Source organism: Tenrec ecaudatus, chromosome 10 (assembly GCF_050624435.1).
Source record: "Tenrec ecaudatus isolate mTenEca1 chromosome 10, mTenEca1.hap1, whole genome shotgun sequence".
NCBI classification, from domain to species: domain Eukaryota; kingdom Metazoa; phylum Chordata; class Mammalia; order Afrosoricida; family Tenrecidae; genus Tenrec; species Tenrec ecaudatus.
This window is the reverse complement of record NC_134539.1, coordinates 36,290,877-36,315,773: the sequence shown is the minus strand read 5'-3', so window position 1 is coordinate 36,315,773 and position 24,897 is coordinate 36,290,877. Positions and strand designations below refer to the sequence as shown.

General features: G+C 54.1%; 1 protein-coding gene across 1 annotated transcript in view; it reads left to right on the top strand.

The window, feature by feature from the left end:
* Positions 1–24,897, top strand: part of TBC1D2 (TBC1 domain family member 2) — a 37,314-nt gene continuing 12,417 nt past the window's right edge. Inside the window, exons 1-7 of the mRNA XM_075560209.1 lie at positions 1–888; positions 4,642–4,798; positions 12,162–12,294; positions 16,094–16,227; positions 17,463–17,659; positions 22,425–22,796; positions 23,609–23,719. Of these exons, the coding sequence (XP_075416324.1) occupies positions 520–888; positions 4,642–4,798; positions 12,162–12,294; positions 16,094–16,227; positions 17,463–17,659; positions 22,425–22,796; positions 23,609–23,719 (1,473 nt within the window). The 5' untranslated portion in view covers positions 1–519. The remainder of the gene's footprint in view (positions 889–4,641; positions 4,799–12,161; positions 12,295–16,093; positions 16,228–17,462; positions 17,660–22,424; positions 22,797–23,608; positions 23,720–24,897) is intronic.

The window sequence follows — 24,897 nt, the reverse complement described above, 5'->3', positions numbered from 1 at the left end:
CGGAAAGGCGGGGAAAACGGACGGCCCAAGAATCGCAAGAAAGAAAGGTCCTTCTTTGGTATTCCAAGAGTGGGCAGGGCTGTGTAGTCTGGGACAAGGGCTCTTCCTGCCTCAATCTAGCCACGCCCCCGGCCTCAGGCCCGTTGGACGCACCGCTGCGGCCTTCAGTAAAGATGGCCGAAGGACTGGCCGGACAGCCGGAAATAGGCGGGCTTGGGAGGGGCCCGCGGAGGCGGGCCTGGGGGCGTGGTCTTCCGGGAGGATGGGCGTGGCCTCCAGCCCTCAACTGGAACTTTTAAGGGGTGGGATGATGCAGGGACTGGGTCCGCTGGCTCCAGTCGCGCACACCTGGGCGTTCACCGCCCATCGGCGCCCAGAAGGCGGGCCCGCCACTGCTTCCGCCCCTGCCCAGGTGCCTCCTTGCCCGAGGTGCCGGCTGAGTCCCAGAGTCGTGTCCCGGGTTGAGTGCCGAATTCTGGTCCTGGTCCCGGTCCCGGTCCCGGCCCCGGACAAGCCGAGATGGAGGGCTGTCGGGAAAACCCCGGGGAGTCTAGCTTCTCCGTCCCTGGGCCCCAAGAGTCGGCTAGGGTCCCCGTGGTGTTTCCACCCGAGGTGACCGAGGGCTGCGCCGTCCGGCCCCCGGAGGCGACCTCCAAGAAACTCTGTGGTTATTTGAGTAAGTTTGGCGGCAAAGGGCCTATTCGGGGCTGGAAATCCCGCTGGTTCTTCTACGACGAGAAGAAATGTCACCTGTATTATTCGCGGACCGCGCAGGACGCCAACCCCTTGGACAGCATCGACCTCTCCAACGCGATCTTTGACTGCAAGGTGGAGGCCGAGGAGGGGACTTTTGAAATTAAGACTCCCAGCCGGGTTATTACCCTCAAGGTAAACAGGACCGTTGTCTCCTTCCTCACCCCCCTGGGGTTGGTGCCCACAGCACGCGGGGCACAGGTGTGTGACAGTAAACTGACCCCAAAGGTGCCAGGAAATTTATGCTTTCCAAAGCTCACGCACAACCATTTTCCCAGTGGATCCCCACCACATTGCCAGAGCACTGGGCTGGCAAGGTTGGTCAGCCCATTTTACAGATCAAGAAACAGAGTCCATAAGACGGGTATGTACCCAAGAGTGGCATCGCCCATCCTGGGAACCTGGGCTCTTTTGGTTCCCCAAGTCTTGGAACTTGGTGCTATATCACACCTTGTACTTAACCTTCATATTCCCGATTTGAAACCCAAGTATAGTCAAGGAGGGACTTCACAGTCTTCTCTTTCATCAAATTTTTCTCCACATTTTAGCCAAATGGGAGAAATAAAGTCCAGCAGCTGAGGAATGCTGGCAAGGACTGGGAAGATAAATGCTTAGGTTTCACCATCCGCCCAGATTTTTCAACACAGCAAGTCTGAACCAGTTTCCCATCAGCAGGAAGGGGTAGGTTTGGTTTTGTCATCAAACTTCCGTGAGAAAGTGAGAGGCCGTGGAAAGGCCTAGTGCTTTGAAATCAGCCAGGCTTCTCCACCCGCGGCTTTACTGTTGGTGTGACCCTGAGCCACTTTCATCACCTCTCAGATTCTAGGTCGCTTGTGAGATTTAAAATGCGGCATGGCAGTGCGTGGTGCAGCCCAGGACGAGAAAACAAACGCTTCTCAGCGCCTAGAGTGTAGCCTAGGGTGCTCGATAGATGTCTGTTGAATGAACACACCGCGGCACGCAGGCTGGTGGGAGCTCCGTTGGATGCCCCGTACGTCACTGCAAAGACAGCTCTTGGCTAAGAGATCGGTGGGCACCAGAGAAGGATGCTGGGAGATGGCCGCCCATCTTCCAACCCCTCACTGCATCTTCTAGCCAACTTGGCAGCTCTTGAGCCCCCTGGACATAGCCCGCAGATGTAGCTCCTCTTTATTGACTCGGCCTGTCTGATGACCCACCTAACTAGGGGTCTCGGTTAAAACAATGCAAATTCAGCCCTGGGAAGGTACTTTAGAAATGCTGTGGGTCTCTGCAAGGGCAGTAGTTGGAAACCACCAGCTCCTCCTTGGGAGAAGACCGGGCTTTCCACGCTCGTTAAGAAGGAGCAGTTACGAAAACGTGTAGCTGTATGTCCGTGGGAGAAAGATGAGGGAGGGTTGTCCTTTCCATGAAGAGTTACAGGCCCGGACACTCACAGGACAGTACTGCCCAGCCCTAGAGGGTTGCTGTGAGCCGGAATCCACTAGATAAGGGTGGGCACACCTTTGAGACAGAAGAGCCAGTCCTGTCCCTCACACCAATTGAAAAATGATTTGAGAGCCATGGATATGTTTTTACAAACAAATGAAATCGCCGCTATCTGAACTATTGTTTTTAAAGCTTTGCCTTTTATGTGTTTCGGTTTTGAGTCAGAGCCACGTGGCATTCCGAAGGAGCTGCACCTGGCTCGTGAGCCACAGTTTGCTGATGGCTAGCCAAGATCGACGGTACTGTTTGGGAGTTTGGTGGTCCATAGCCTCCCTCCTCCCACAAGTTGAGTGTTGTAGGCAGGGTCTCCAACATGTGTGGCTTTTATTACCCCCATTGATCCCTATGTGTGCCTGACTCTGCTTGGCATTGGGGTATGGAGATGAAGCCTACCTTCAAACAACTTCTGGTGGAAGAAACTGGTGTGGAAAGCGACCCACGCAGTAAACCGTCAGTGATACGAGATGTGATGCCAGGAAGGCTGTTCCACTGCCGGGAGGGGCTTCCCAGACAGACCATCCTGGAGGAGTAGCTAGAGAGACGAAGTAAGGCGTCATCAGCAGACCTGAGGGAGAGGATATTCCAGGCCAAGAGGGCCCTGTGAACAAAGATGGGCAAACAGGATACAGCCCAGAGTGTCCAGGCAAATCCCAGGAATCCTGGCGAGCAAAGGGCCCCAAAAGACAGGCAGAGATTGCCGAGGCCTGGTTGGCGGGGCATTCGTGTCCTGGGTGAAAGGAGCTTGGGTTTTTCCCAGTAGGCTATGGGGAGTCGTTGAAGGATTTTAAGCAGGGGCCAGTTCACGGTCCCTCAGACGCTGGAGGGCCGGACTATAATTTCAGAAAGCACTTTGAGCAAATTCCTATGCACACGGGACGAGTTGGCTGCTAAGCGGGACAGGCTGTGGCAGCAAAAACACCCAGCAGGCCAGATAAATTTCTCAGCAGGCCACATGTGGCCCGCAGGTGGTAGTTTGAGGACCCCTGATTTTAAGGAAGGACACACCCGAAGTCTGAAACCTTGGGAAAGCTCCGACGGGCTAGAAACAAGTTAGAGGAGGGTGAAGTGGTGGTCAGGGAGGCTGTCCGGAGAGGATGGGCGAGGAGAATGGGTGGAGAAACCGTGGAGGTGGCCAGTGGTGTTAAGGAGAATGTGAGGGAGGAGCTCAGGATGGCTGGGGTAATTAGCCGGCGGGTCTAGCCAGTCCCGACAGGAAACACACGTTGAGGACCCTTGTGGCTTAGCGAGTTATGGGGAAAGCTGCTGAGTGCAAGGGGCACAGGTTGAGAAGCCCACGGGACATCCAGGCTTTTGTCCCCCTCAGTGGACTCAGGGACTGTGGTTGGTGGCTCACCACGGTACCTTCAGCGACCCTTAGTGAGTGCTCAATGTGCAGTGTCAGGTGAGGTCTGTGGACTTGGACCGGAGCTGGTCAGCCTGAAAGTCATGACTGTCTCCCCCAGAGCAGCCTGTAGGAAGTGGGACTCGTTTGATATCTTCAGGCCCGGGCTGTTGCACATGCCCTGTGGGGGCCTCTGGAGACGGGAGCTTGCCCCAGTGGCCAGGCCGGGGCTTCTGGTCTCACATGGTCTTCAGTGGTGAGCGGCTCTGTGGGGCTCACCATTCTCCTCCATCCCGCCCTCTGAGGCCTGCCGACCACATGACTGCCCTGCTTGGTTGCATTGAGCTCCATCAAAGCTCTGCTCTGTAAGTGGGCCATCTGGGTTCAGGGACCCGCTCCACTGCCACCTCCTTGGATGACGTGTCAGCCAGAGCCCAGGTTTCTTCATCTACAGAAGGGGCTGATGGCTGCTGCCTTGTCTCCTTCCTCAGGGTCTCATAGAAAGTCTTGTTATGAGAGTGGTGGGGAGGGGGATGCCCGTCCAAGGCCAGTGACCAGCATCAACCTGTAACATGTTTGGAGGATGCCACTGGGTAGTCAGAGTGCCAATAGCCCCACCTTGGGGGGGGAGGGCTCTCCTGTCCCCATCCACATCCCCCCCACCCCGTTCCCGTGCTTCAACTTAGAGATGCTGCACAGCCAAGTAGCCATGCTCCCTCCACTGTGGACAGAATCCCAGAGCTCTTGCCTTCTTCTCCCCCAGCCCCGCCCAGTTCCTTCAGCCAGTGCACACAGCTGAGAGCCTGCTGCACATTCAGGGCTGGGCTGGACCCCGGACTCTTTGCCCTCCTTCCATCGCCATGAAGTGCGACTTCTTGTCAGGATGGGACACTGAGGCCGGAGACGGAAAGGAAGCCCTGGGTGGGAGAAGCGCACCCCAGTTGTCTTCTGTGGCCCAGAAGCATGTGGTGTCTCAGGGATGGGCCCCTAGCTAGACAAGAGTCTCCCATGCCCTTCCCTGACACCCAGCACAGCGCCTGAACCCCAGGACTTTGCCAACTAACCCTTGTGCTTCTCAGGCTGCCAACAAGCAAGTGATGCTGTACTGGCTGCAGCAGCTGCAGGCGAAGCGCTGGGACTTCCACAGCAGCCTACCAGCACCGACGCTGCCCACCGCCCCTGACCCCAACGCCACCGCCCTGGTTGGGAACGAGCCTGCCGTGGACCTGGATCTAGGTACCACACAGTAAGGCTCTCAGTGGGCAACCTTCACCCTAATAAGGGAGTGAGCTGGAGGACGCTCCTGTGCCGGGAACAGAGAGCCCAGGCGTGGCTCAGCACAGCAGCTCTGGGGCCACACTGCTTTGGGTCCAGAGCCTGCTCCTGTGCTCTTAGGCCAGTGGCTTGCCCTCTCTGGCCTTGTGTTGCCTTCCCTGTAAACGTGCGGCTAATAAACCATATTCCTCCCTGGGAGGGTGATAGGGAGGATGAAGGAACCCCCATGCAGAAAGGGGCGCGCAGGATGCGTGCGCTCTCCTTGGGATGGCAGCCCGGGAAGGCCGTGAGAAAGGAAGCCCCCCTACACAGGGTCAGATGAGAACACAGCGCTGTCTGTCGCCTCTTCACACAGATGTGTTTCTGCACTGTGTTGGGTAGATCAATGGTTATCTCCCAGGTGGCCCCTCAAGCAGAATCCGCTCCCCCTCCACCGTGCCCCACAGTGAAGTGACATGACCCCATTTTTGGAAGACTCCAGTGTGAAGGAGCCTGGGAACTCACACAGCCCCCACTCCCACTTCAGCCTTAGCCAGGAATGTAGATCGGTAGCTTTTAGACTTCATCCCACCTCCCCAACGTGCCCAGCACAATGCCTCGTCCTCACTGGACAGGGATGGGGCAGGGCTTCTCACCCAGCACTTCCGGGGCCTGTGCTCCGGGATGGCTTCAGGTCTAACACTGAGCTCATCTGCTCTAGCCACTCTAACCCACCCGCTTCCCTAGGGGCCTCAGCACCCAGGTGGTGGTTCTTGTGTGCTGTTGAGTGGGTTCTGACTCAGGATGACCCCACGAGCACCAAACCAAAACCCTGCCCGATCCTGTCCCATCCTCACAACTGTCGTGTGTGAGCCCATTGCTGTGGGCCCCTGGTCAGGGGTCTTCCTCTTGTGTGCTGTCCTCCGGGGACTGGCCTCTCCTGGCAGCATGTCCAGTACACGAGGCTCATTTTCCTTGCTTCTAGAGTGCATGCCGGCTGTACGGCCTCCAGGACAGATCTTTGTGTTCCTTTGGCAGTCCACAGTACTGTCAGTATTCTCCACCAGCACTGCAGTTCAAATGCATCAGCCCTTCTTATTCAATATCCAACTTTCACATGCACGGGGAGTGATGGAAAATACCATGTGTGACTTGGCTCACATGCACCTCAGACCTCAAAGTCACGTCCTTGCTTTCCCCTCTGTAAACAGGTCTCATGCAGCAAATCCACCCACGGCATCATTTGATCTCTGGACTGCTACTTCCTTGAGCAGTGAAGGGACCCATGCAAGACAATATCCTCGACAACTTCCATCTTTTCTTCACTTACTGTGATGCTCCCTGGCGGTCTAGTTGTGAGGATGTGGGTCTGCTATACATTGCATTGTAATCCATACCGAAGGCCGTAGTCCATCTTCATCAGCGAGTGTTCCAAGTCTTCCTTCTTTCACTAAGCGAGGTTGTTAAGCCTTCCCCCAATCCTGACGCCACATTCTTGTTCATACGACCCAGCTTCTCTGATGATTTGCTCAAAATACAGATTGAATAAGTACATTGAGAGGGTGCAACCCTGGCCCTAGTTGCCTGTGAGCTACCTCTGTGCACATACAATTATGTATTATGGTAGCTGCACCCTGATATTATTAATAATCACCATCATTAAGTTGTTTAGGAATCTTGTAGGTGTTTTCATGGGGAAAGGGCTTCAGTTGGCTCCCGTATTCGTCCACCACCACTCTTTCCCCTTCTGCTGGAGCAAACCACCCTGGCCACACAGGCAAGTGCAGCCTGAATTGTAATTGCTGAGGTCTGCCACCGACTAGACACCAGACGCCTCTTACAATAAGGAATCCGGCGGGCTGTGAGTCACAAGAGTGGCTCTGTGGGTCCAGAGGCAGCCTGGGGTGTGGTTGAATTGGGTGCCTTTTCAGGCCCATCTGAGTGGGCACTGGCCCAGGGGCCAGTGGGCACTAGGTGAGTGGGCACTGGCAGGGGCCAGGGGAGTTGGTATGCTGTCCAGCGCACCGGGGACGAGAGTCAGGGAACAGGAAGGCAGACTTCTCTCCCTGCCACGCTTTCCCTAATCCAACAGCAAGGCTTCACCCTCCTAGACCCTGGGCCTGCTCAGAACCGCCCTGCCGGCCCACCCGCCTGTTGGCCCAGAGGGATGTTTCGGGGATTTTGAGCACACTGGCCTGCCCTGGGTTAGCTGCGCTGGAGCAGGCGGCCCCACCTCTCCAGTCGCCACCCTTCCCTGGAGGAAGCTGGGACTTGCTCCTCCAGCTGTGAAAAACCTCCTGATCTATGTCTGGCTTTGAGTCACCAAGATTCCGTCTAATAAAAAGTCTCCTGTCACTGCCCTTGAGCAATCTGCTAGGCGTTTTCTCTGCCTCCATCAGGCTCTTGCACTTTTATTTTGTACTTTACCTGGAGCCAAGAAAGATCAAGGGGAGAGATTTCTCATGAGAAGGACATGCTGGCCAAGTCGGGCAGAGTGTCCAAGGGGTTTTATAGTGTTTATCCTCACGAAAACATGCGTGCTAATTACTAACGCTGTGCAAACATATTGCCTTATTGAGTTTGGTTTTTTTTTTTCAAAATCATTTTACTGGGGGCTCGTACAACTCCTATCACAATCCACGCATACATCCACTGTGTCAAGCACATTTGTACATTTGTTGCCATCATCATTCTCGAAACATTTGCTTTCTACTTGAGCCCTTGGTATCAGCTTGTCCTTTTTCCCCTCCCTTCCTGTCCCCCTCCCTCATGAACCCTTGGTAATTTATAAATTAATTATTAATTATTTTGTCTTGTCTTACACTGTCCAACATCTCCCTTTACCCGTTTTTCTGTTGTCCACCCCCCAGGGAGGGGGTTATATGTAGATCCTTGTAATCGGTTCCCCCTTTCTACCCGACCTTCCCTCCCAGTATCACCACTCTCACCACTGGTCCTGAGGGGTTCATCTGTCCTGGATTCCCTGTGTTTCCAGTTCCTATCTGTACCAGTGTACATCCTCTGGTCTAGCCGGATTTTAAGGTAGAATTGGGATCATGATAGTTGGGGGGAGAAAGCATTAAAGAACTAGAGGAAATTTGGTACACTACACTCTGACTAGTTCATCTCCTTCCTGTGACCCTTCTGTAAGGGATGTCCAGTTGCCTACAGATGGGCTTTGGGTCCCCATTCCACACTCCCCTCATTCATAATGATGGTATTTTTTGTTCTTTGATGCCTGATCCCATCGACACCTCGTGATTACACAGGCTGGTGTGCTTCTTCCACGTGGGCTTTATTGCTTTTGAGCTAGATGGCCACTTGTTTACCGTTAAGCCTTTAAGACCCCAGATGCTATATCTTTTGATAGCTGGGCACCATCAGCTTTCTTCACCACTTTTGGTTATGCACCCACTTTGTCTTCAGTGATCATGTCAGGAAGGTGAGCATCATGGAATGCCAGGTTATTGAAAGAAAGTGTTCTTGCATTGAGGGGGCACTTAAGTGGAGGCCCAATGTCCATCTCCTACCTTAATATTAAACCTATAAATATATACACATAGATCTATTTCCCCATCCTCATATATAAATATATTTACGTATGTTCTTGCCTGTATTTAGACCTCTATAAAATGCCCATTGACTCCTAGTTCTTTCCTCTATTTCCTTTTACCTTCCTCTTGTCCCACTATCATGCTCAGCCTTCATTTGGGTTTCAGTAATTGCTCTCAGTTACATTGCCCTTGATCAATCCCTATCAGGCCTCTCACACACTCCATGCCACTAATTTTGGATCACTTGTTGTTCCCTTGTCCCTGGGTTGGTCAACACCTCCTTTCCCCCACCTCCTCCTCCCCCATGTCCCACGGGAACCATTGGTCCTTTGTTTTCTCCTCCTGATTGTTTATCCCACCTATCTTATCTAAATAGACCTGCAGAGATAATAATATGCACACACAAAAAAAGAGCAAAAAAAACCAATAACAATGACCCCAAAAAAGAAAAGCCTGTAAATAGTTCAAGGTCTGATTGTTGACCTTTAAGAGTGTTTTCGGCCCGATAGAATGCCATACCCTGGCTCCAAAGTCTATTTTTGGTATTCCCTTGGGACTTCTTGCTCTGCTTCCCTCACTGTTCTGTTGCACGCCCTCAGTGTTTTCCCTTGGTGTTGTGGGGATTGATTGTGTTTTAGCAAAAAGCGGCCGGCCCATAAGGCAGGTAGCACGCATAAGACCCTCCCGCCCACCGGGGGCACTGTGCAGAGTTCATAACAATGCGCCCTCCGCACTGCAGGCTCCCGAGGTCAAAGAAGGAAAAAAAACCACCAGCAAGATGCAAAGCTCAGTCTGCACGCCCACGGCCCTTCTAAGGCTTCCCCTGGCCAAGCCATCTGCCCATCCGAGTCCTCTGGGGAAGTAGTGACCCCAGGCTCTGGCCCTTTTGGGTCCTAGAAATGACTTCTTCCCTCCAGGAATGGGGTAGGCCTTAGGGAGAGTCACAAATAAGTCTTTTGGACATTTTGTGTGTGGTCATTGCCCCCACTCAACCCCCAGGGCGAGTCTCCCTCTCCCTTCCCTCTAGACTGCAGTGTTGTGGTCACCAGTTGCTTCCTCTCAGAAGTGCTAAGCCCCATCATGTGCTGCCCATCCCGTGGGCATCACATTGGACTGGGACCTGCACCGTCTTGGGCCAGCCCCACTTGCCAGTCTCTGCTTCTTAGAAAGTGTGTTTTGAGAAGCCAGCAATTGGCCTGGTGGAAAAAGTGGAAGCGAGGGACTGCAATTGAGGCTGGCTGTGCCATCTGCTAGCTATGTGGCCTGGCCACAAAGCTCATGCTCCATTTCCTCACTGGTGCAACCAGTGTTGACACTCCCAAGACATCGTACTCTGTGGCCTCAGGATGGCCTTGGGCCACAGGTAGGTGTTAGAGGGAATCAGAAGCTGGCTTTTCAGGAAGTACTGGACACGACATGAACATTGTGGGCTATGGTTGACTGTTCTGAATGAGGGTGCAAACCAAAGGTTAATAAACAAGAAAATAGATAAACAAGAAAAACCTCAGTTATTCTGACCAATTGTGTGAGTAGCCACACTGAACTAGCTCCTAAAGTCTAGATTAGAAACCACTTTGAAAGTAGCAAGCCCCAGAATAGGAGATGTGTTTTCAACATTGCTATCTGCAGTTCCTCCTGTACACTTCACACCAACTCAAGGAGACAGGGTGCAGGTACAGCGTATACTCCTCATTTGCCAGAGAAAACCTGATTTCCAGCCAGGTCACAGAGCTCTCCCCACGGAAACAGCGTGGCCTCAAGCACTCTTGCTCCCACACCTGGGCCCTCTCTAGTGCCCAACTCAGTATTCTGCTCTGCCTGCTCAGACCCTAGGGATTTGAGTTCACAGCCCAGTGAGAGCCAGCCTCTTAGCCACACCCATGCTGCCTCATTTGACTTCTAGCCCCTTCTCCCCAGAGCCTTTCCGTGCCACTGCAGCACTGAGGGCGGGGTAACATGCCTTGGTCCCTCAGAAAGGCTCTCCCTTGCCCACTCCTCTTGAGCTGGGAGGCTCCTGTCTGCCCCTCTCAGCTCTCCCCAGTGCATTGTCTGGGGTGTAGACCACCATCCATCTGTGGCAGGGCCAGCAGGAAGGAGGGCCTCCACACGGGCTCTGGGTGGCTCAGCACTGGCCAAGGGAATTAAATTATTGTCCATCAGGGACTTCATAGGTGACAGAGTTTTGCACCTACATTCTTTGGCAGGTGTGGTGTGGGCTTTGTTGCTTCTCAGCTAAATAGCTGCTTGTTTATCTTCAAGCCTTTAAGACCCCAGATGCTATATCTTTTGATAGTCAGGCACCATCAGCTTTCTTCGCCACATTTGCTTATGTACCCACTTTGTCTTCAGCGCTCTGTTGGGAAGATGATCATCATGGAATGCCAGGTTATTGGAACAAAGTGTTCTTGCATTGAGGGAGTACTTAAGTGGAGGCCCAGTGTCCATCTGCTTCCTTAATACTAAACCTATAAATACATGTACATAGATTTATTTCCCAATATCATATATAAATGTATTTATATATGTACATACCTTTATTTAGACCTCCATAAATGTCCTTTGCCTCCTAGCTTTTTCCTCTATTTACTTTCCTCTCTTCCCACTATCATGCTCAGTCTTCATTTGGGTTTCAGTAATTCTTCTTGGTTACACTGCCCTTGATCAAGCCCTACCAGTTCTCTTACACCCTCCTCGCCACTGATTTTGGGTCACTTGTTGCTCCCTTGTTCCTGGGTTTGTTAACACCACTTCCTTTCCCCCACCTCCTCCTCTCCCATGTCCCCCACAACCATCAGTCCCATGGTTTTCTCCTCCAGATTGTTTTTCCGGCCTATTTTATCTAGGTAGACCTGTAGAGATAATATGCACAAAAACAAGACAGAACAAAACAAAGCAACAAAAGAAAACAACAAAAGTGACAAAAAAGAAAAGCCTGTAAATAGTTCAAGGTCTGTTTGTTGAGAGTGTTCCTTTAGGAGTGTTTTCTGGTTGAGTCTGATGGGGTGCCACGCCCTGACCCCCAAAGTCTATTTTTGGTATTCCCTGGGGACTTCCTTATTCTGCTCCCCTTGCTGTTCTGTTGCACGCCCTTAGTGTTTTGCCTCAGTGTGGTAGAATTCCCACACTGTCTCCAGTGTTGTCCCCCGTAGGGCTATGGGTCAGTGAGGGATGTTGGGTATTGTAGTGGGGCCGGCCATATGGTCCTCTCTGTGCATTGGCTGCTCTGAGCAGGAATATCGTCCTCAGGGCTTGGTGGATCAGGATGCTCTCCCCTCTCTCTTCCTTCCCCTTCATTTGCTCCCATGTGCTCTGATCAGACATGTCCCTCTCCCTGAGCTGTAGCTTCAGTGCTGTCCTCTGAAGTGAATTCTTCTGGGGGAGGGGTGGCTATCCACGTAGTTTGGAGGAATCTTTTTCTAAACACCTATTTTTCCCCAAAACTCTTTATGGTGAATTAGGTGGAGATTTAACATACAAAACACCTAATGTTGATGAATATGCTTTCTTTTCTTTTTATAACTGTAACCTATGTTATTTTTTTTAATTACCCTTGAGTCAGTCCCGCGGGGTGTTGGGCTGTCGTTGGCACAGGACCAGACAGGCACACATGTCTTCAGAGTGGCTGGTGGGTTTGAACCCCTACCTTAGGGTAGCCATTGACTCAAAGGCAGCTAGTTGGGTTTTGTTACTGAAAACCTCCTAGAAGACTTGCAAGGTCCCCGTCCCTGTGAGCCCACCTGTCCCCCAGGTGCTCTGAGCCCGGGGCTGACTCTCTGTCCTTTGGCCCTCAGAGCTGGAGAAGTTCCTGTGCCCTGTGGAAACGCCCACCGGGCTGGTGGGTGTGGCCGCTGCCCAACAGCCACTCCCCACCCTGCCTTCAGCCCTGCAGAATATCTCCCTCAAGCACTTGGGCACGGAAATACAGTAAGTGGAGCAGAGAGCCTGTGTGGTTCCCTGCGGGGAGGTGGGGAAGTAAGATTCTTCTCATCGCAGTCGTCCTTGAAAATCCTGTGCTTGCCCCACTGAGGATAACAGGGCGGGCTCTGGGTAGGAAAGCAGACCCATTGGAAAGGGACAAGGTCCCCGCGTGGCACACAGCACCTACCAGCCAAGAGGGGCCTGGCGATCTGCTTCTGAAAGGTCACCTCCTTGGGGATGCAGGAGTCACCACGGTCAGAACCGCCTCGCTGGCAGCTAACCAGCAGCACGCCAAGTTGGAAAGAGAAGCATCTCAACTGCCCATCACCACAAGGCCTCAGCAGGCACCCCTTTCCTCTGCATCTTTGTGGATGCACCAGGGGGCTCCGGAAGTTCTCGGGAAAATGGAACAAAAAGATAATGGAATTTTTCCATGAACTTTGTGAATCCTTCCCGCACATACTCGCCGGAGCTCCTCATGTAGCGTAGTGCTGAGGGCTTCCCTGGCGTCTAAGGAAGCAGCAGTCTGACCTGGCGGGTCTGAGCCCGAGCTGTGAGCCAGACTCCCGGGTCTGTCGGCACATTGTCTGCGGTGTTCCCTGTGTTTCGTGTCTTGTACCCCAGCCCCTGTACACAAGTCCATTCCGCCTCGGCGACCCTGTAGGCCAGAGGAGGATTCCAAGACTGTCAGTCTTGACCGGAGCAGATAACCTCCTCTGTCTCCCTGGGAGCAGGTAGGTTTGAACCGGTGTCTTTGAAGTTACAGCCTACAGCTTAGCACATGGTGCCACCTGGGCTCCTTATGGGCCTAGTTGAACCTGCCTTAGGAGATGGAGGACCTGCTCACATCTCCAGTGCGAGTGGCTGAGAAGGAAGGGTACCATGCAGGGAGGCTGGAGGGAACGGGTGGTCAGTGCTGCCTGGAGTGGGAGCAGGGGAAGCCCAGCAGCCAGCCAGCCGTGTGCCCAGGGTGGCGTCCCTGAGGTGAAGCTCTTCATGTCTGAGAGTGGCCAAGGGAGCAGAAGTGGAACAGAGATGAAGCGGAGACCAGGGAAGGAAGGAAGTTTCAGAGGATCAGTCACTTCCCTCCTGTCACTTGTAATAGCCCACAGAATTGCTGGTCAGCGTTGCAAGGAAAGGGCCCTGCTCTGTGGAGATCCCTGGGCAGTCTGGGGAGGTCAGAGCTGCCCTGTCCTCTCCCCTTCGGCCTGGCTGGTCTCGGCATCTGCTGTCAGGTCTGCCGGGGTCCTGCTCCAGAGAAGGGTCGAGGGAGCTTCCAGGACACTTACACACTTACTGTGCAGACCTATCAATAGTGGTTATGGTCACAGTCTTCAAAGACAGGGTCACGTGACCAGGTCGATGCTCAGCCCACCACTGATTAGCACTGCAGCTAAATAAAGCAGAAGCAAAATTCCACTTCAGATTTAAGTGTCAGATAAGAATAAACATTTATCTCTCACTCCTGTGGATTCACTTGGCCTTGGCTCCAAACCATTGGGGGTAGTGTCGAGGCCTGGCCTACCACAGCATCTTATCTCTCTTGGAGTAGAGCTATCCTCACGATGAAACGTCAGAGCGCAGGAGGACACCTCACTGCAAGCACAGTGCAAGCCTGTTGACATCACCTGCACTAGCATCCCACTCACCAAAGCAACTCATGTGACCGTGCCCAAATGCACAGAGGGGACAGGGTGGGGGTGAGTGTGTGCTGCCTACTGATCCTTTCCCCTCACTTGAGTTCTGATTTTCCTTCCTTTCCTGGGAATTCAGCCGGATATTAAAGCTCCCGATAGATAGGTTCTTAGCCTGCTTCCAGGTCCCTGTGGCTGTGCAGGCAGTTGTCAAGGGTCTGCGTTCAAGTCTGGACCCCATCAAAGACCTGCAAGCTCCCCACCCTCTTCCTTCTGTTGGCCATACTCTTGCTGCCCTTACAGGGGCCCTGGGGGGGGGGGGGCGGCGAGTGGTGAAGCACCCAGCTATTGCCCACCGAAACCCTGGCAGTTCAGAACCACCCAGCAGCTCTGCAGAAAAGGCCTAGCAGTCTTCTCTGAAGGTTACAACCTGGGGAAGCCCGTGTTGTTCTCCGTCACGTGGAATTGCTGGGAATCAGAATCCTCTCCGGAGCATCCAGCAACAGTATTGCAGCCCTCGAAGTGCATGCCCTCTTCAAAGACAAACCCAGGCCACAGAGGAGAGCTGAGCTTTCTCCCATGGCCTTTCTCCCGTGGTGCTCTTGGGGTCAGGGCAGGGTGGGACCGCCAGCAGTTGAGTACAAACTGTTAGCACCACCCCCTCGAGGGTGGTGTTTTTCCAAGGACTTTGAACATGACCCAGTGGAAGTCCTTTCATATGACAGGTGTGTCGTAAGTCCTTTCACATGACAGGTGTGTCGTGTATAGAATGCTGCCGGCCTTCATTGAGTCCGACGTGTCCTGATCTTTTCTCTCATTTCTTCAGGGTTGGCCGTGACGCCCGAGCACTGTTACTCTCAGTGGTCACGGCCCACCCATTGGAAATCACTGACCCACTGAGCTCACTGAATCCTTTTCGCTTCCCTTTTTGTTGATTTCGGAACCCGTCTACTCTCATCTTTCTACAAAGGAAAATGAACTCAACCTCGCTGCCTTTCTCTGAGTCCTGGTGACTCGTCCTTGGGGGGAGGGGTGCAGCGGGGCACAAAGCTCGTCATTGGAGCTGATGCCCTCCTGCACCCAAGCCACGCTTCAAGCTCTGGGCTCAGGAGCCCAGGCCAGGTGTCACCATGCAGCTGGAATAGAGAAAGGAGAAGTTTCCACTAAACAAAGACTCGGTTGAGGTGTGGCCGGGCCTAAGGTTCAGAAAAGCCCCTTTGAGGCTGGGAGTGGCTGGGAAAGAGGAGAGGTGGGGAGCGCCCTGGAGTGGGGCGGTGTGGAGCTTCCTTCAGCAGGAGCCGGGAGCTACTGGCAGGCAGTGGGCAGGGTGATTGAAACAGGTAGTTAGCAAACCCCATGAGGGCATCAGGAGATGGGTCTGGCAAGTCCACTCAGCATTCCCTCTACCCATATGAGGGCACTGCAAAGAGTTGGCAGGGGAAAGTGCAGTATCTTTCAGTTCCATTTCTCCACCAATGGTCTGAAGTCATGAACACGTCCTCTCGGCCCAGGCCATCTGCTCTCATGAAAATGGAGACCGGAAACCACATTCCTGCCATTGTATCTGTGCCGACACACAGTGACGCTACAGGACAGGGTAGAACCGCCCCTGTGAGTGTCCGAGACTAACCCTCCAGGAGTGGAAAGCCCATTTTTTCTCCCTGGGAGCTGGCTGGTGGTTTTGAACTGCTGGCTTTGCAACTCAACAGTCCAGCAAGTGACCACCACTCCACCAGGGCTCCTCCGTAAAGACGGACAGCCTGGAACCCTGGGGAGGGGGGGGGGAAGTTCCACCCTGTCCCGCGGAGACATCACGAGTCAGCATGCACCAGGCACTGTGACGGGCTCTCACGGGCCATCGCCGAACACATCAGCAGACTCCCCTGTTGTCGTGGGCACGCAGTCCCACAGGGGCTCGGAGGATGCAAGCTGGGTGGGAAAATGGAAGTGAGGCAGCCAGGAAGATTGGAAGTGCCGGGTGTGGACTAGTCCTGTGGGGTGGCTGGAGGCCGGAAGACCAGTCTAGGCCTGGCTGAAGCAAGGGGCAGGGTCTTAGCTCCTGAGGTGGCCTCAGAGTGGACCAGCCCCAAGGCAGCTGAGCAGCACAGTGGCTTGCCCCTAAAGCGACTTCCCCGCGGACCTCACCTCCCCGGTCTCTTCTCCCTCAACAGAAACACCATGTGTAACATCCTTGGCAGCAAGCAGCCCCAAGGGTCAGGCCTCGGCCCTCCGGGGGAAGATTCTCCCCAGAGTGGGGAGCCTCAAAGGGAAGAGCAGCCCCCAGTCCCCACCCCCAGCATCCCAGGTAAGCCTTGGCCCAGCTCAAAGCTTTCTTCAGAGACCCCCAGGGCCCATGGAGGAGACTTTCTCCACCCTGGCGGTCCCAGGACCTGCTTGCCAGGCTGTGTATCAAAGATCAAACTCCCAAGACTAATAACGATGATTTTGAAGTTAAAAGGGAAAATCTTTCTTGCTTTTTTCTGGTTTTGCTTCTTCTATTTGTGTCTCTTTCTTTCCCAAAAATTAGGAGTAGTTGTACTTCAATAAAACTTTATTCTATAAAGCAGACTGCCTATTAGATTTGGGGTGGTTGGGATTTTTGGGTGGGGGGATTGGTGGTCATAATTAGCTTACTTGCTCTTGCTCAAAAGTAAGTAAAAGAACTGCACAGCTGTTGAAGTAGGTTATGCATTGGACTCCTAACCAGAAGGTCAGCAGTTTGAGACCACCAGTTGGTCAGTGGGAGAAAGTTGGGCATCCTGCTCCTGTAAAGAGTCACAGTCTCGGAAACCCACAGGGCCAGTTCCCTCCTGTCCGGCAGGGTCGCTGTGAGTCAGAATGGGCTCAGGGGCAGTGAGTTTGGTTTGGTTTTATACAGCCCTGAAGCATCTGCTGTAGGTGCTGAGTCTCCTGATGTAGCAGTTGAGCAGAGTCAGAGGAGTTGAAGATAGGAAAAGGAATGCAGCCCTCGGGCTCTCTTCAGGAGAGGGGATGTTAGGAACATCTCTGCTGCTCTGGAAATCACCCAGAGGGTCTAGGCGCCATCCTGAACTAAGAAACGGGCACCCTGCCAGAGCTTGTGCCTGAGGAGATGGTCTGAGGGAGGCAGTCCCCTCGGGTGGAGACCCTCAGGCCGAAGACAGGCACAGTTGAGAACTGAGGAGGCCTCTCTTCCCTGCAAACCAGGGTGCAGGCTGACCAAACGAAACTCAAACAAACTCACTGCCATCGAGTCGATGCCAACTCACAGCGAGCATGTAGACAGAGCACGTGGGGTTCTGAGACTGGGTCTTCGCGGAAGCTGAGCAGTACACTGTACATCCCACTGATGTGCCCCAGTGGCCCACACAGTGACCCCGGGTGGGCAGTGTCCGCGCCGCCTTGGAGCCTTCTGAGAACGCATGGTCTCTGCGGGGACAGGCCTACGGAGGCAGACGCTCTAGGAACAGGGCCAGCCATCTCCAGGTGCTCCTGGAACCAAGTCAGGCTGGAGACCTGCTGATGTCACCAGTGACTCGCCTTTGCATTTCTCCTCGGCAGAGAAGGAACTCCAAGAGTCTCCAAAGCCCATGCCCAAGTCTTCTCTGACAGCCAATCTCATCCAGAAAGCCAAGCGCCAGAACCACACTTTCCCGCGCTTTCCCGAGGGCTTGGCCCGTGGCCGCACCCCCCACGAGAAAGTGGAGGCCTTGAAGCAGCACGTTCTGACGCTCACCAAGGACTTGGAGTCTCAGAAGGTGAGTTCGGGCCCCAGAAAGGACCCGGTGAACCCCTCTGGGCCTGGAGCACTTTGGGCCCAGAGGCAGGTGATAAGTAAGCAGAATGGAGCCTGTGTGTATTCTCTAAGGCCACACTGCAGAAGGTGGGAAATGCTGTGCTGTGGACTAGTCCAACATGCTGCCAAGGGCAGGTCATAGAGACCTGCTTTAATAGCTCTTTTCAGACCCTTCTGGAGGGCTGTTTGTTTGTCCGACCAGACACCTAAGGAGGACTGTATTTGGAAGAGGGGGCCTGGCGGCAGGGTCTGTGAGGGGCCACTGAAGGGACAGATGGTAGATCATTAAGCACACCTCTCTGAGAACTGTCTGTCACAGGCCAGAGGAAGCAGGTAGGGGCTGAGCCAGGACCAATGGGCCAGTGACAGGAAGAAAGGTTTAGGCTTAAGCTGAATAGAAGTTTATTACAGACAGTCCCTGAGGTACAGATGGTTGACTCACAGGCAACTGTCCTGGCCCTGTAAACGAGACTTCATGTCTGCTCACATGGCTTCCTTCATGGCTGGTGAGGCGCAGCAAGAGCACACTGGGGCTTTTACCCTTCGGGTGACTCAGCACTGTTTCCGGAACAGGAAGAATGCCAGCCTGAAGCCCTAGGATGAAAGATTTGGATGGGGTGTGGTGAGCCTCATGGGTGGGGTGGGGTGTTGGCCAGACTCTGGAGCGCGCCCTCTGCCCCCAGCCCACTGGGAGGCAGTCTTTGAGGAGGCTGCTGCCCCCTTGGGAGTCCTGCAGGAGTGTTAGAGAAATTTGTCCTCACTCTGAATCCTGAACCAGCCCCCCTGCAGGCCCAACATACTCTCTGTCGCCGAGGGTGTCCACATGTTACTGGCATGAGTTCTCGTCCCACAGTGTAATGGCTCAGTCCCACTGAGGGCTGTGCAGTCAACACCACTGCCAATTTCAGATCACTTTCTTCCCGTGCTCATTGCTGTCAGCTCCCCGCCTCCCCCACCTTCCCTGGCAGCCCTGCGGGATTATTAATTCAGTTACTGTCTCCATAGGTTACCTTTGCTGGATTTCATATTTAAAAATCATATAAAACCCGAACAGGAAGCAAACAAAACCCTAAAATGATCAAACAAAACAGAGAAAACCCTCCACCGAAAAGAAAACAGAAAATATTAAAAGCAGAAACAACTTTAAAACAGATCTAAAAGGAGGTCAAATGACAAGGCATTACACATACCTGGACTGTGGTCAGAGAAGACTCACCAGAGATGTAATCTTTGTGGGGACCCCACAAATGGATTTGGGGCTTCCACTCAACCAGCGCCTTCTGCAGACCAGGTGTTCACAATTTACGCTCTGATACTGTTCCCTCCTTCAGATTTGCATTTTATTATTTGCAAATCTGGGATCACACAAGCTGGTATGCTGCTTCCGTGTGAACATAATGGACATGGAATTTAGATGACTGCAACCCTTTCCTGCACTAGCCCTGTGTCAGTCTGGGTAGACTAGAGAAACAAATCCATGGACACACATATGTGTATAAGAAAGAGTTTTATATACAAGAGGAATTGAACATTGAGAAAACATCCCAAGCCAGTCCAGTCCAAGGCCATAAGTCTGATATTAGCCCATTTTCTGACACCAATCTATAAAGTCCTTTTCAGACTCACGAAACATATGCAATGAAGCCAAACACAGGATGATCACAAGCCAGTGGGTAGAAAGTCTTTGGGTCCAGGGGATTTGTAAGCATCTCAGCGCCGGCAGGGGTCTCTCTGCAGCTTCTCCGGCTTCAGAGGTCTGGTTGCATCCATGTGGCTTGTCTTCTGCAATGTCTCCCAGGGAGTAGTAGAGAGAGAGAGAGAGGAGGAAGTCCCAGATTCTCAGGAGAAGGCCATGCCCACACAGAAGTGTCATTGGCTGTCTCCAGATGGACAGCCTAGACTCCACCCCTACACTCTTAATCCTTCAATTGACACCAGATTAGGTGACTACCACAAGCCCAAAACCCAGTGCTACCAGGTGGATGCCAACTCACAGTGAGCCTGCATAGGGTTCCAGCCCCACAGAGCAGCTGGGGGGGTTGAGCCACCAACCTTGACTAAGTAAGAACCGTTTGCCCCTGTTCCAAGGGACTGCGTACGGGAGTATTAAGAAGGGGTGACCAGCTTCTCACCCTGGGTGCGAGTGGAGCCTGGTGCGGGCTACTGCAGGCTGGACAGGGGTTCCTGAGAAGCCACCCACCTCTCGAGGCCCGGCACTCTGACCCAGCCTTCCTCGAGTTCTACCAGGGCCATGGCAGAGCGGTCGATGGGTTGTGTTGGAAGAGGGGGAGGGGTTCCTAAGGGCGTGCTTACGGCCTCTGTCATACGTGCATTTTTAAAAGCCTCTAAGCAGGCACAGCCAAGGGTGGCTGCAGTGCCTTCTGAGGGGAGACCAACATTTCTCCACGCAGTCAGGTGTTTGTGAGCCGCAGACCTGTTTGCCTGACGAGAGGAGAGCAGCAGTACCGCTCTCCCTAGCTTGCCAAGCAGACCAAGCGGGTGTTCCACTGCCAAAACTGTTAGATAGGAGCAGGACAAATCGGGGACCCCCAACATCCCTTCAGTCCACTCTCCACCTGCCTGGGCATCAGTAGCATGGACAGCAAGGTGGCTGGACCTGATGGGTTCCAAAGGCCTTTCCAGGCCCCGCCCCACCCCGTTTTCTGAATCCTTGACCCACTCCTCCTCTCCCCATTCTCATCCTTCATGTGTTCTTCAAGCCCTGCCTCTCTCCCTGCTTCCTTGCTCTGCTCCTCTCATTTGGGTGCAGGGATGTGGGGCACGGGCATCCAGAGAGACTCCTGGGCTGGGATTGTGAAGATCGGACATGGGAGGCAGCTGAAGGCAATGAAACTGCTCTTGCAAAGTTGGGGAAATGATCTGATTCCAACCCAGGCAAGTCTCAACCATGTGAGCTCTGGGTTATTCCACCAAGGAAAGAGGTCAGACTGGCTTGGAAGGCACTCAGCCCAAGTAATCTCCAAATCTAGCAGAGCCAGAAAATGGTCTGGGCCCCTGATCTTGATGACTCTGGAGCCCCAGGAACATTCCGCCCTGCCCACCTCACCTCCCTGTCACACCCAGGCCCTCGCTGCACACTGCTCTCCTTCCTCCCCCCACCCCCGCCTTTGCTCCAGCTGGTGGCTCTTTCCTGTCTGCAGCACCCCCTCCCCTCCATCTCCTGCGGCTTACCTTTGTAGAGAGTTTTACCCCTTTCCCCAAGCAGATGCACGTGTTCCCTGCTCCGGGCCCCACAGTCACCATTGCCTCCCTCCTGCAGCATGTCCTTCCAACCTTCCCCACCACCACCTGAGCCATCCATGGAGGCAGAAATTCTGTGCGCCCACTCGGGGCCTCAGCACCTGGCATTGAGTGGGTGTTTGATAAAGGCCGTGTAGATGCACAGATGGACAAGTGAGCGAGAACCAGTGGACCAGAGAAGGAGCCGGTCGCTCCTACTGAGGCATCTGAGGGTGCATACTGCCGTGTTGTTGTCCTGGTTTAGTCAGAGGGCAGCTCACCCCTGCAATTGTTCTGATCACATAACCCCCGCCCAGCTGGGCCGTGCACTGAAATTCTGTGAGGTGGTACACTTGACTTATCCAGGAAATTGCGATGTGTCTTTTTCTCTTCCCCTAAATGAGACTCAATTGGCACAAAGCAGAGCACTATGGGCAAAATGCCCTACCTGCCGTCCCGTCTTTGAGGCAGGGCAGGTCCTGGGGAGGATGAAGCCTTGCAGTTCTAGGGGAGCCAGGAAGCTCTGTGGAGAAAGACGCCGTGGCAGTCGCTGAATCCACTGGCACTGCCTTGCACTAGCCCTGCAGGCATAGTGTGCCTGGCTGGAGGGCCGGGACCAATACACTGACTCGGGCTGTTTGTGTATGCGCCAGCCCTGCTGGCATAGTGGGTTAGGAGTTGGCCCGGAAATGACTAGGTCAGCAGTTTGAAACCACAGCTGCTCCATGAGAGAAAGATGAGGCTTTCCACTCCCATGAAAAGTTAGTCTGAGAAACCCACAGGGCAGTTCTGCTTTGCCTTACAGAATCACTATGAGTCGGAATCAACTCGATGGCAGACAGTGACTTAGTATCACCGCTGTTTCTGATGCTGTCCCAGCCCAATTGGTAATGCCCTCCTGGATTCTGTATTGAGCAGGACTAAGACCTCAGCTAGGCGGAGCAGGAAGGCATGCCGAGGTTGATTAGTAACATCTGCCATGGGAGGGTGTGAGCAGAGCAGTGCTGGGTGTCACTTAGCTGCCACCCCAGATTACTACTGACCAAATCCAGGTGTGGACTCTGGAAGATGTAGGACTGAGTTCCGCTCCCCACTGCTCAGCCTCAGTGTGCTGATTTCGAAAATGGAGCTCTTGGACGTTGACTTCTCTCGAGGTCAGTGAGCACTTCTGGACAGGGGAGCCCCTGCCCGTGGGCCCCCAGTGGCTGCTCTAGCGGGTGCTGTTCCCTAGCCAGGAGAAAGGGGGCTGTATTGGAGAAGCTGTGTCTGTTGGTTTCACATGTGTGACCGAGACCTGCACACACCACTTCTCATATTCCACTAGGCTCCCTCCCTCCAGCTGTGAGGTGGGCTTGGGGTGTAAGCTTTAGCTGAGCATCCCTTAGACACAGGAGAAAATGGGCCCTGGACACGGTGGGGAGGTATGCCCTGTGTCTGGCTCCCACAAGGCCCTCCCCATGCTCACGGTGCCGCCCTGCCCTGCCCAGGAGCTGGTGAAGATCCTGCACAAGGCGCTGGAGGCAGCCCAGCTGGAGAAGAGGGCATCCAGCGCATACCTGGCGGCAGCCGAGGACCAGGACCGACTGGAGCTGGTTCGGCACAAGGTGCGGCAGATCGTGGCGCTGAGCAGGCGGGTGGAGGCCCTGGAGCTGGAGCGGGAGAGCCTCGTGCAGACGGCCAGCCTGCGAGAGCGGCAGGTGCAGGAACTGCAGCAGCAAGTGCAGTTGCTCATGGATAAGAACCAAGCCAAGCAGCAGGTCATCTGTAAGCTTTCTGAGGAGGTCATGCACCACCCCACGCCCCCCAAGTCTGCCGACAGGGACTTCCTGAGCCAGCAGGAGAAGATGGAGCACCTGAAGGTAAGACCCCAGGCCCCCTGGGCACTGCTCTCAACACTCTGGGTTTCTAGGCAGAGCTAGGATAATCCTCAGCGCTGGAATACTCGTTTCTAAATGAAGTGTCAATAGAGATACTGCCGTGCCCTTCCAGAGGCCCCGATGTCACCTGAAGCTGTTTGTCGTGGTGGTGACTTGGGCTGAAAATTGAAGGTGTCTCTAGAGGATGGAGCTTGACATAAATTAAGAGCCTGAGATCGAGTCAGAATCCTGTTGTGGAATAGTTGGGGGCCTGGCCTGCTCGGCGCCTCTAGTGTAAATTGGCACAATAAGATGATAAGATGTCTTGACAAACAAGCTGTATGTAATGTGAACTGCCGCGCGCACCCGGTGGGCTCACCCCCACGAGGTGACCCTTGATTGAGAAGCCCCAGTGGCAGCTGAGGGGAGGTTCGCCGTCAGCACTAGTTGTTAGCGGGCCGACGTGTGTCCGTGAGCACCTGCAGTACTTGTTCACTTCTCGTGCTCGCCATGTGGAGTCTCCCACCTTCCCTGCGGGCGAAATGGGTGGTATCTGCCCCATTTCGCTGAGAAATGGGTTCGAGAGAGGCAGGGACCGAGCTCCCAGCCAGGGTTTCAGAGCCTAGGCTTGGATGTCTGTTGTGATGTGCGCCCACCCACATTACCTGGGGATCAAGGTTAGGGGGGGTCTTTATTTTCAGACTTGCTTTTCTGTTGCTGGAAATTATTCAAGAAAGGAAGTGTTGTCGAACGGCTGGAGGGACAGGGAAGATACCGTGTGACTGACCAAATGGCTTTTCGCTCCTCCGCCTCAGGATGACATGGAAGCGTACCGGACCCAGAACCGCTTCCTCAACTCTGAGATCCATCAGGTCACAAAGCTCTGGAGGAAGGTGGCCGAGAGGGAGAAGGCCTTGCTGACGAAGGTGACCCTGCACCACAAATACCGCTCGCATTCCCTGTCTGCCCCCACTGCCTGCAGGGTCTGCCGGCAGTGACACCTGACCCTCAGAACCTCGGCCCCAGGACAGAGGGATGTTGGGATGAGTAGACCTGATTCCCCTCTGGGGAGTCCACAGATGGGTGCAGGGGGTCGAGAGGGAAAAGGAACAGTCAAGGAAGACTTCTTGGCAGAGGTACCTGCGGAATTGCACCTTAAAGGTGAGATCCAGGCAGATAGTGGCAGAGGGCCCGGGGCAGTCGGTTAGCCGGTTCCGACGCTAGCAACCCTGTGCACAATAGAATGAGACCCTGGCCGGCCGGTCCTGTGCCATCCTCACAGTCATCCCTGTGCTTGAGCCCGCTGTTGAAGCCACTGCGTCAGCCCATCTAGTCAAGGACCTTCCTCTCTTTCTCTGCCCCTCCACTTTACCAAGCGTGCGAGACAAAGTCTCACCATCCTTGCCCCTCAGAAGCACTCTGGCTGTGCTTCTCCCCAGACAGATCGGCTTCCCCTTTTAGCAGTCCAGGGTGCTTTTTCGCCAGCACGATTCAAACCCATGGATTCTTCGTTAGTCTTCATTATTCGATGTCCACCCTCACGTGTACAGGAAGCGAGCGGACATGCCCTGGCTTGAGTTAGTCACCTCAGTCCTCCAAATGACAGTCCTTGCTTCTCAGTCCTCCAAAGAGGCCTTGGGCGACAGAGGACCCAATAAGACTTCGTAGGTTTTTAAAAAGTGGCTGTGGCTTCTCCTTGGAGGATGGGCCTGGGCAGGTGGGACTGGAAGGCAGGTGATTGTCGGAGCTGGTGCGGGACCCTGAGGAGGGAGTTGGGAATGCATGCAGGAGTGAGGGTGGAGCAGCCAGGACAAGGTGCTTGGGCGCCAGCTCACCATTGCAAATCAGGTCCTGGCCAGTGGTGCCACAGGCTGCAGCTGGCCAGCACCCAGGGTGCTAGAGTGGTAGGTTGAGGACAGCCTGGGGTCCCAGGTTCTTACTCAGCATCGAACAGAGAAAGCTGGGGGCTTCAGATGTTCCCCACGTGCTGGCACCACTGCGGTGTCACTAGAACCCAAAGGTCCAAGGCCGGGGTGCCTCCTGGCACGGAGTGGGTGTTGGGGAGAGTGAGTGCAGGGGGCAGTGTGGGGAGGCCTGGGAGTAG